The following is a 12,325-nucleotide window of genomic DNA, read 5'->3' as shown; positions in this document are numbered from 1 at the left end:
GCACAAAACCCTTGAGGGCTCTATTTTAACATCCAAAGATCACGGTCTGAAGCGCATGGTGCAAGTTCATTCTGGTTGTGTCTAAATCCACAACAGATAATCTGATTGCAAAGTAAGTTGCATGGTTCAAAGTGGTTGTACTTAGTATCCTGATTACTTACTTGTTTGTTTGTTTGGGCATAACATGAAAGAAACCAATAAAAGTCTCCCTTTAAAAGCCACCTTGGTGGATTACTATCAAAATGTCGGATTTGCCAAGTAGTAGAAAAGAACGCTTCTCTGCAGAGGAAACAGATCTGCTCGAGCTCAGATTGATGTACACAATAATACTAGTTCACACTGTCATCTTATTATATTCATTATTTTGCCTGTTTGTGCATGGCTGCATGTCCCTGTGGGTGCATAAAGCACAACTGCCTATGTAAGTACATATTACTCTCTGAATACGCCCTTAAAATAACAATAACATGGCTATCAAACAGGCACAAGTGAATTTACAGTTGGTCTGTGTTGGTCTGAAAGTAGCAAAGGCATTTGTGCTGCACTTGGCGACTCTTTCAGATAGATGTGGTAAAAAGGTTGTAAATTCTGGTTAATTCTTTCACTTCCCTACAGTTGAAAAAGTTTTAATTTCATATTTCATACCAGTACATTTAACGGACAGCTCTTGGTGCAACGTTTTGAACATTGGAGGATGTTGGAGGATCTAGAATTTGCAGAGCCCTTTCAAGGAAATCTTCAGATCAGGTCAGCTGATTGTTTTTACTCATCTGACCTGGTTGTATAATGGATAGCTTAACGGTTTTTCAAGTTTAAATTAAGCCTGAAACCATATTAAAACATGATTTGCTGTGTCATAGCTGTTCTGTTCATGTAAACCTCCATCCCATCCTGTGTACGTCCAAAACTTTAAATGCACTTGTCCCACTTTTAGACATCAATCATGCACTGAAAAGTCTGTATTACCCTACAAATGTTACTTCAAAACAATTGCAGGGCTCAATGAAACTCATAAATACACCACTTATTATGCTACTCCCAGCTGCACTTTGGAGCTATGAGGAGCCAGTGAAGTGGATGATGCTGCAGGAGGGTTTTCAGAAGTTTCTTTGGACGTTATGTCACAGTGAAACTGATTCACTGTAACCGCTGTGATCCACTACGGTCATGGAGGACCGCTGCCATCCTCCGTAAAGAAGCTTCATGCTTCTCAGAGCCATGTTTCAAGCCTACAGGGGTGAGTGTTTGATATTTAAAAGATGGAAAGTGAAGTCGGAAGATTTCCATCTGCCTCATTCATCAAAGACATGAGGACTTTGCTTCCTTACGACCTGTCCAATATCTGACCGCAGGAATCAAAGAGCAGCAGAGCACTCAAAGACGGACTCGGCGTGTTCTGAAGGCAGCTGATGGTCTCAAACTTCAATAGTGTGAGTTGAAACTGTGTAAAAATGACTGCAAATGACTTTCAAAGACGGGCGACACCTCCTACCTTCAGTAGTAGGTGATACTTCAGCACCCTCTGCATGGGAACCACCAGAAGGTCCTGCAGCTTGAACTTCCCTTCTTGCACTTTCATGGTACATTCCTGAGGAAGGACAACACAAGCAACAGGGCAGTTATTACGCGTTGCATAATACGGCATTGTACATTTCCCATACTAACAAGCATTCATTATTGTTTAATAATTCATTGTTGCACTGATGCTGCCACACATTCACGAGGCACTCTATTAACTCCAGAACAAGGCCAGTTCATTCTTTCGAGGCACAAACGCTGCGGTAGTGCCAGACATTTGTGACACAATTACACTGCTTGCTGACAGAGGAATTCCTCTGACTCACGAATACGTTTCTAGAAACTCTGTACTGTTTCCATAAGAAACTGTCTTTTGTTAGTCTCATCCGATAAACAGCCTTCACAATGGCTTGTGTAGGTGTTACCACAACTGTGCATTAACAGGGACGGTTTATCCCTCTTTACAAACAAGCTGTTTCTATAGCGGGACAGTGAGAAGCTGAGTTACCCCGTTACAAAGATCTTCTATTTTGAGAGAGAGTTTCTCAGCATCGACTATCCAGGCTACTATCGCCATACATTTTTTTATCAACAGCTCCCAGAGCCATTTCTTTTGCTCACGCTGACTGATGATGTCCCTTAATCCAGCTATTACATGAGGGACCTACTCTGCTGCTGTGAGTTTACATTCTTACAAAGAATGATGTTTTTTTTTTTTTTGAAGGTCAGAAATAATCGCAGCACACTGCAGAAATGGGTTCTAAAAAAATGTCTATATTTCTCTTTAAAACTTCCAGTAGATTTAAGAGAAACAATAGGAGGCCCAATGACACTGCAGTTGCCTAAATAAAAAAAAAAATAAAAGCCTCCAATTTCTAATCTTGCATGGTTTAACAAAATATTCCTCAACAGCTTTGATGGCATATTTGCAAATTACATTACTTGCCTGTCTAATTTCATCACTGTTTATCCAACAGTAAATTTTACTGTCATGGTTCATATATTCAAAAATACAAAAATTACATTTATAAAATTACATATTCTGTATTAGTTGTTGGCACATTATGTATTATCTCCATTGAATATGTTTGCATTACTTTACAAGGTAAACTACTAACAATAGATATTCACTCCATTGCACACAGTGACATCTGCTTATTTTCTTTTTGACTATAACTCAGAAGAAATACTTGAATGACAACAATAATAATGATCTTGTTAAATAATTGCCTTGTTTCTGTTGTATAAGCAATACAGTGAATGTGGTACTGATGCAACATACTGAAGTTTCTCCTCACAATTTGACAGTGTATGTGTAAACCTATACACCACCATACAGTATAACTCTATATCCGGACAGGCTAGTGTCACGATGAGGCAGCAAGCATATATCACACTGTAAAGGTCCTGATATGTGACGTGCTCCGCTATGTTCTAGTAAAATCAACTCTGAATTTCTGTTTCAGAAATTTCCCTTTAAATGTTACATACCTCTCATTTTTACTCTAATGGTCCAGATATACTGAACCCAACCTGCTCACTTATTTTCATTCACTCTAAAGAAGCTATTTAGTTCATAATAAATTAATAATGTGCACTGAATCAGTGAAGGATGTTACCTCGACTTTAATCCTGACGTCCTCTCGTGTTGCTATTAGCTCATCCAGTGTCTTCTGAGCATTTTCCATGTGGCTGCAGTACTGACCGTAGATCAACAACCTGGGGACGGGCAGGAATCAACCGTTAATCCAAATGCATAACCAGAACTCATCATCCTTTAGGTGCAGACGGGTGGAAATGAACACTTTAAGAAAGTCAGCTGTAGAAATCATTGTTAATATTTGCTTCTGTTCTATGCTTCTGTCCGTTCTGTTGTGGGGGACAAAGAATGAATGGGGTCAATGGGGACAAATAATGAATTATGACTGTGGACAGTAACGTAGTCACAGTCAATTAACCTCTTGTAGTATAATTATAAACATACCTTCAATTATTCTCTGAAGGAAGAACACAACTTTTATTCAAATTAAAAGACGTCTATAAAAGATCCAATCTGCCTTATTGATCAGAAACTTATTAAAGGACACATATGAGTGTTTGGCCTACTACTTCCAACCATTTCATTCCTAAGCTGATAACTGCAGTCACACATATCTTACACATGTTCCAGCTCCAAACGATTAAACATTAATGTCATTTGAGGAGAAATCAGCTGAGATTGTGATGCAGATATTTTTTGCTTGTCTTCTGAGAGCATATGGGCTAACTAAACCTGTGCAAACCTCACTGTGGGGTTTACAATCTTAAAATAAAGCTGAATAAAGATTAATAGGGCTTTTTTAAAGAGCTAAAATGTAAAAGATGCATCGCGTGCATGTAAAAACATACAAAATAGATTATTGTCTGGGTCCACAATTAGCTGTGAACTGGTTGGTGTCATGGAGTCTTCAGGCAATGAGCTGCATATTAATTTTAAGATTAATATCACAATTTGAGAGGTCAGTGGAGGAGTCATTTGGCACTATAGGGGGCAGATGAATGAATATGTGAATAGATGTATTATGAAGAAGAATATATTCGGATCCCAGGGCAATATTTGGAGGGGCAGCGTCCTCTTGCCAATATAGATGTGATCAAAGAGCACTAATGAAAGACGCCGCTTTATATCAGTTGCTTCTCAGAGTTCCTCTTATCAGTGTGAGGAGGGAAAAAAAAAGCTCTTAATTTTGAGCAGTGAGGTTATGAGAGCTGTGTTCATTAGATATTACAATGGGACACTGACACAGATCTGTGGGTTCAGCTGGGAGGGAGTTCAAAGTCATCTTGCCTGGAGGATGCCATTGCACGTGGCACACATTCCTCTCGCTCACTCGCTCACTCACTGAGTCAAAGTAGGGCACTGGCATTGGCTGGTATGGTGCTAAACCCACCCACCCCCCTCTGGTGGAGTTGGCACATCGGTGTCTTAATCTGAATCTTGAGCGGGGCGAGGCGGTGCGGAGAGCTGGCACCCTGAAGTCTAGTCAAGCCTCTGATAGATCTGTAGTGCAGGCAAGAGCAGCGCTGCACACAGAGCAAGCAGGGGAAAGTCTGTATGACGGAGCAGAGGTGCAAACGGGGGAAGAAGAAAAAAAGCCGCAAAACCACATGGAGTCCAGCTTTTTTTCGTGAGTTGTGCACACAGCCCATGATAGGTCATTAATTTTAAGTTTAACATACGATTCATCAGGTATATTTAATATTATTTTTAATTTCATGTCTCCATGAAAGCTGGAAATGGTTGGATATCCTGCTACAAGTGGGCGCTGCAATAAACAATTTCCTGAGTCCAAAGTGCAGCTCTGAAAACAACATACAGTACCATGCTGGAGAAAATACAAATACAGAACAGAAAGTGCACAACATGTCCCTAAATGAGTTACACAATTAAAAATAAAAGTTGTGTTGCAAAATGCATTATTTAAATCCACATTTCCCTCAGCTTCCTGCTATGTATAATAGCATAGTAATGAGGATTTATCCCCTTAATAAAAACAGCAGAAAACCCCTAATTGTTTTATGGTGCAATTACTGACACATTTCCAATGTTGGTTTAAAACATACTGCAAATTACAACATTGCACATCTAATAAGACTCATTTTAATATCACTAAGATTTTAAACAAGAGCAGCTCAATTTGGAGCCCTGTAGGACAATTTATGCCGGGTACCTTTGTTTTGGCCCACCAAGGCATTTGACATCCTCGTGCTTATTCTCCTTAATTATTAAGTGTTGTAAAATCTGAACTGTAATGACTACAAACTGTAAACTTCATGCAGGTAAAAAAGTTAATGTTCATGAGTTTTACAGCAATGTACAGCATAGTGATGTTAAGTTCACCTGTTTAATTACATTGGCCTACGTCTTATCTATCCTGGTGACGCTCATGTGCTGTTAGTGCATCACTGACTTTGAGCTGCCAGTCAAAATGAGAGATGGAGGAAGTGACATACTGACAAGAGAACATTTAGAACAAATTGGCAATAGGACTGTTTTTGACAATAATTTATTGAAAAATATCTATCACGCAAATTAAAGAGTGTTTAAATTATTGTGAAATCTTATTTTACATTTAGAATGTTCATTTTCTGCCAAATATGTAACATTTTCATGAAATGTAATTTCACATAACCAACATTTATTTTTGTCATTTTATTTTACTTTTCTAGCCCTTCATTGGACAGAATTTGGGAATCTCTATTTTAAAGTAATTCCACAGCTTGAATTTGCTGCTCCTAAAATGTGTGATTGATAACTTATGGGTTACCATTATTAATGCAAAAGCATGTCTTTAAATGAATAATTCTACTCCAGTAATGTTTTGAAAATGTTGAGGTGGTAAAACCATGATTCAGTGTCATGTTTTGCCAGAGGTGGAACTCTGAGCACAGAACCAAAACCTTCGATTTAAAAGCAAGATTTCTGTCAAACCCAGTCATCAGATGATCCTCCTCAGCTCCGCAGGGATCTACTAGTGATGATCGCTGGAGCTTCACTGCAGGGCGGAGGCCCCCCCTGCAGTGAGGCTCCTGCTCTGGTTAGGTTGGCCCTGGGCTAACAAGGCCCTGATTTAGATTTGATCCACAATTGGAGAGACAGCTCCCCTCAGCTCCCGCTCCTCCAGGACGACAACGAGATTGAGATTAATGGGGGCCCTGATCAATTATAAGACAGCAGGCGGACTGTGCAGTGTAGCGAGGACAGAGCGGCAAGAGCCAGGGACACAAATCATATAGTAAGTTATCAGGACATAATGTGACATGAAGGTCTTCTCTCGAGAAGCTGTTTCTTGACAGGATTGCAAATGGAAAAAGAGTAGACGTGATTTACTGGATTCATCAGAAACATAAAAAACCTGGTGAAGATGGACAAAATGTGGTGAAGCAGGACTTCTTAGAGTGATGCAGACAGACATTTTTCAATATTGTTCTCATGGCCTGTTTGTGTGAAGCATATTCATCAGTCTATGGCTTTAAAAAGTAAATTCCACTTAAAGTAACTAAATTAGTGAATGAACCAATTTAATTTGAATAATTAAAGGAAATATTGCTTATTTTCTCATATGGCTGGATTTAAAAGAAGGCCATCTATTAAAGTGTTTGTGTGTGTGTGTGTGTGTGTGTGTGTGTGTGTGTGTGTGTGTGTGTGTGTGTGTGTGTGTGTGTGTGTGTGTGTGTGTGTGTGTGTGCGTGTGCGTGTGTTCTTGTGAATATAATCATTTATTAAATCGGTGTCTTAAAGTTGCTCTTCTGGCATTAATTAGTCCCTTAAAAACTCTGGTCTCTGCTAATGCAAATGTATCATGACATTTTTTATAAAATTTAAATTTAAATAGACCCTCCCCTTCTATCCCCACCTATACCTGACGGCTTGATAATATTGAAAACCCCACCCCCAAGTTGACGTGATTGGTTCCTTAGTTATGTGACATATGAAACCCTGGCGGTCTGAATTTGTGTTTTTGGGCAACTTGATTTTCATCAGAGGAGAGCAGTGTTTTAATAAACACCTGCTCGCCATAACAGCTTCATCCCATGATAATGAATCAGAGAAGTGTGTTCTTAGGTCACTAAATCACACGACTAGTCAAACACAACTGGATCGTGAGATGCCGTGTAGTGAAACAAGAACACATTTAATAGCATCTGATATGTGAGAGGGCAGTCAGAGGCTTTGTGCTCCTCTTTCAGACAGGCAGCGGAACGAAAGTGCTAATGACTCACACGCACACTGCAGCATGTATCCAGTCTTCCCACCTAGTCACCTGTAATTAGTGACACAGTGATAAGCGCGCACTATTCTTGACACTGTCTGGACACATTGCTGCGGAAGGTAACAACTCATAATTTCTCCTTGCATCTCTGCTTGAATATTTGCAATCTGAAGTCTGTATTATATACACAAGAAAAGAAGAGAATAAAAATGACTCTAAATGTTGTATCTTAAATAAGTTGCAAATCCCATATCCACCTTTTCTAAAACAACAAATGTAACCACAATGAATCTAAACGTCTTATGCAGAATAGAGTTGTTACACCAAGTCAACAGCTGCACATTAATGTGCAAACGCTGCTTTGTTTTGAGCCTCCTTCATGCATTTGAGGAAATGTCAATTTTACTCTTTATAAAAACAAAAGAGGGTGAAAAACTTCAGGTACAAATAAGCTAATAAGGAGCGATTATTAACGCTTTCTTTTCAGAACCGAATTCATTTCGGATTCTTTCAAGTCATTGCATTGTAATGGGCTTCAATCTCAAATTAATTTTGAAACTATTGGAGCAGACGTTAACCAATCAGCATTTACCACCAAATGACGTGTGCCAGAGTTCACCAAGCTGTGAACAACAGAGACCATCTCCCTGTGTGAGCAGAGTGCGACACCATGTTGGTAATGACCATTGCAGTCTTTTATTTTCTTAGTTTTAGGCATCATCTTGCTCTGACTTTAATTCCTCAATATTTGCTTCTGTTGCTACAACTGTTTGTATCACTTCATATCTAGCTCTACAAAAAACACTTGACTTTGACGTAATCGCACTTAGCCACCCTTGGTCTGCCCTTCAGAGAGGCCAATCTAACCTTCATGCTAACAAGTTTTCCAGAATATAATCACAGGGAAGACTGAAGCTGTGGGTAGTAGGTGGGCGAAGCCACCATAAGAGATTATATGTTCAGGGAGTTAACAAAGAAGAAACTGTCAGTCACTGAAAAATGTATGTGTTTAAGTTTGAACAGTTAAATCAAAAGTAAAAGTGGACATCTTTTACTCCTAGTATGGCCAACTGGCAAGTTTTCACCGGAGCCATTAGAAAAACTATAGAAGTCCAAGTGGGAAAATTAGTTTGCAAATGAGCAGAAAAGGAAAGAGAGGAGCAAATCAGCAATCTCTTAACAGCAGATATGTCTGAGACAGTTTTCCTTTGGGTCGGAGAGTTTGCTGGTGCAGTAAAAACTTCATCACTTTTCTTTCCAGTGCCGGTGATATTGCCCTGCTGTGGTGGCCTCCTCCATAATGAGGATGCTGTTATGCATGCTATTTCACAGAAAACGCAATTTTGAGTAACTGTGCCCAGGGCCTCCACCCCCCACCCCCACCCCCTTCCCACACACACACACACACACACACACACACACACACACACACACACACACACACACCACCACCACCCTCATGGAGTCCTGTGAGCCGAGTCAGGCGACAGAGGAAATCTCCCAGCAAACCAGAAGTGACAGACTGTGGAGCCAGCTAATATTCTCTGACACATGGCATTGGGACCCCCTCACCTCCACTCAACATATCCAGCACACAGCAAATGGAGGAGAACACAGAGCAAAGACCCCACTAAAGAGGCTCATAGTGCGGCCGTGATTAGGCACTGCACGGATATCTGGGAGCCAGATTACTCCGGAAATGAGTTGGGGAATGTCATAAATGAGTATATCAACAAGAGGGCACTTAGATGCCCATTTAGTTTACAGCGCCTCCTCTGAGTGCACTTTTCCATTCAGCCTGGTTGTGGCTGTTTAAAAATCGAGAAGATAAACCCGTGACATTTTCACCATGGCATTCAGTTCAATGACACATACGAAAAAAAAGCTTTTCATCCTTTGCTTCAACGTGAGAAAAAAACGATACAAGCACATTGTTGTAAAGGTCACAGGGACTTACAAGCATAGATAACAAAATTAATTATGCCAAGCCAGGTCCTCTGGAAAATTGTCAAGATGCCTAAAGAGAGCGTTGCTGTGTGAGTCCAAATCCCCTCGTCGATGTTGTTTATCGCCACAGAGCGACAAGGCACCGCAGTGGCTCATAATGAGGAAGGTATACATGTCAATCACCTGCAGACAGTGAAGGCGGTGATGCACAGAATCTGCAAATCTAATGAATCGTTTTCCTAAAATAACCCTGCGTCACAAGAATGTCGCTGAAGGTAAACGGTAACAATAAGCGAAGTGTCATCAGCATATTCGTTCATGAATAGAAGGTAAATGTTACATGTTTTTGTCAGAAATCGGACGTTTAAAATCTATTATCAGCCCGTTCTCATTCGGTTGAATAGTTTGTCAAAGCTTTTCAGATAAAGTAAACACAGTATGAAAGTCCACATAAGGGTTAGGTTGAAGAGAGGTTTATGGAACAAACACAGGACTTTCACCAATAGACCAGTGTTCAAGTCCATGAGAAATCAAAAATCAATGTGGATTTCTTTTAAGTTACTTATGTAGCACATTTAAACATAACATACGTATCACAACTAATGTAAAATAACCCAATACATGATCTTTTCCCTAATCCTTATCTGAGATGCCTGCACGACAAAATGACAGTATTTTACACCCCGGGGTGAGAACAGGTTGTCATCCAACAACCAGGAAGACTATGAAAGTCTTTCTACATCGAGGGTGCAAGGAATAAATGATACGAACATGGGAAATACTCACCGGTGAATATTTTGCATCAAATCTATTCATATCACCAGTGAACACAAATTTGTGACAGTTTAAAAAAAAAAAAAAAAAAAAAAAGAGCTCATAGATTTGCGCCATCTCATTCTTCAGAAAAAACAATGAGTTCAAGATGAGAAAAATATCATTTTAAAATCAGCACAGTTAAGGTATCAAGATATTAAGATTTAAGATATCGTGCCAACCGGTCCACCGAGGATGCAGTCTCCTCTGCCCTCCACTCAGCCCTCACCCACCTGAACACTAGTGACTCCTACGTGAGAATGTTGTCCACAGACTTTAATTTAAGCATTCAACACCATCATCCCTCAGCAGTTAATATGGAAACTGGACCGGCTGGGCCTGAGCTCTTCTCTTTGCAGTAGGTCACTGGACTTTCTCACTAAGAGACCACAAGCAGTACGGGTTGGCAACACTACATCAGGAACCATCACACTGAGCACGGGAGCTCCCCAATGATGTGTGCTAAGCCCCCCCCCCCTTCATCCTGCTGACTCATGGCTGTGCACCACTCTACAGCACCAATCACATTGTAAAGTTTGCGGATGATGACTGGGGTGGGTCTCATCGACAACAACGATGAGGCAAACTACGGTGAACCGACCATGTGGTGCAGGGATAACAATCTCTCCCTCAACATGTTCAAAATAAAGGACATTATTGAGCTCCATTGCCTCCAACCGAAAGACCCTGCAGAGCATAGTGAAGGCAGCTGGTAGGATCGTTGGTTCTGCACTCCCTCCCCCCTGGACATCTACAACTCCCGCTTTACCCGCAGAGCAGTCAGCATCTTGGGAGACTCAACCCATCCCTCACAGAGTCTCTTCAGCCTCATGGCTTCTGGGAGGAGGTACCACAGCCTCCGTGCAGCTCCTCCAGACTGAGGAACAGCTTCGGCCATGAGGCTGTCAGGATGCTGAACTCTCTCCCCCTCTCTCCCCCTCGCCCCATAAAGTCAGAACTTTTGCACTGTGGACCCATATCTGCACTACATTGTCTGTTTTATTGGGGTTTTTTTTTGCTGTTGCATATTTATGCTTTCTTGTTTTGTCTATTTATTTTGCACACAGTAGGACTGTGATGAATTGTTTTTTGATCATCTGTGTGTCTGTATGTCATATAGTGGATTAATATTAAATAAGTTGAAGTTGAATTGAAGATGTACCACTGGAAGAGGAAAACTTCAATATTGTCCTAAATGTGCTTCTTTTTCTTGTGAGGTTAGACAGAGATGCTTTAAGGGTGATGTATTGTACAGAGCACCTGTGTGCTCCATGAAAGTGTTGGTGGTCTGCAAATCTCTCTGCATGTGAGATTCAAGTGCAGCATCAGAAGGAATATTCTCCACAGCAAAAACTAAGGATGTGACAATACATGAAATGTATCATTTAATTGGTCGATGCCTGTATTTGCTCTGAAATAAATTGACGGTACTAATGTAAATGTGCAAAAATGTATTGACATACGAATCAATGACACGGCAAGTAACACGACAAGACCTACCAGAAAGCGGAGGCCATAAAGAAATGTTTTCACAGTTTGGTGAGAAAGAACTTGACCGGCCTTGCTCAGAGCCCTGACCCTAACCCCGTCCAACACTTTTGGGATTAACCGGAATGCCGACTGTGAGCCAGGTCTATATATCTAAAATGAATGGCCAACCTCACAAATGCTTGAGTGGGACAAATCCTTGCAGGCATGTTCCAAAATCTTGTGGACAGTCTTCCCAGAACAGTGGAGACTGTTATTGCACCATATTAATGCCAGTGGTTTTGGAATGAGATGTTCAACCATCACCAACCAGAATGTTCTGTTGTCTTTGGGCTTATTGTGGAGCTGTAATGACCTTGCTGCTGATAGTTTTAACATCAGACTAACATTAGTACTACAAAAATAATTTGTCAAACACAAATTATGCTCAGGCACAGTCAAAGAAAGACAAAAAAAAATCACAAACCTCAGAAATAAAACAATAAGAAACCCAAATCTACCAGATAATCAATATTACTAATGTAACTGTTGAAACTGATGTTTGCAATGAAACGCTCTCTCAGTATTTTCCCTTTTCCTGCCTCCCCATGTGTATCCTCTAACTCGTCATGTGATGACCTCCCAGTCCGTTTTTGCGGGGACATTGGCTCTCTGGACCTCTTCCATGATTGCGTGCAAATGAAGATTCCCAACCACTGCTCACTCAGATCAGAGAGTCGGAGTCAAAGTTTAACGAAGAAGGAGACGTAGCAGGAGTGTGTGCATGTGAGATCAAGGTTGAGACTATGTGCCTGCCTCTGTCTATT

At 40.6% G+C, this 12,325-nt stretch overlaps 1 protein-coding gene across 7 annotated transcripts in view; it reads right to left on the bottom strand.

The window, feature by feature from the left end:
- vav2 (vav 2 guanine nucleotide exchange factor) overlaps positions 1–12,325 on the bottom strand; it is a 211,894-nt gene that overhangs the window by 19,876 nt on the left and 179,693 nt on the right. For all 7 annotated transcript variants that reach the window (XM_069705143.1, XM_069705160.1, XM_069705187.1 and 4 more), the window contains exons 10-11: positions 3,138–3,237; positions 1,493–1,588 (exon numbers count right to left, since the gene is read on the bottom strand). In XM_069705143.1, coding sequence (XP_069561244.1) covers positions 1,493–1,588; positions 3,138–3,237 — 196 coding nt within the window. The remainder of the gene's footprint in view (positions 1–1,492; positions 1,589–3,137; positions 3,238–12,325) is intronic.

Source organism: Brachyistius frenatus, unplaced genomic scaffold (assembly GCF_029030835.1).
Source record: "Brachyistius frenatus isolate BFR_SWC_R1_liver_20210118 unplaced genomic scaffold, ASM2903083v1 Contig_3, whole genome shotgun sequence".
NCBI lineage: Eukaryota > Metazoa > Chordata > Actinopteri > Embiotocidae > Brachyistius > Brachyistius frenatus.
Note: the sequence above shows the minus strand (reverse complement) of the source record. Positions and strands in the feature narration are given on the sequence as shown.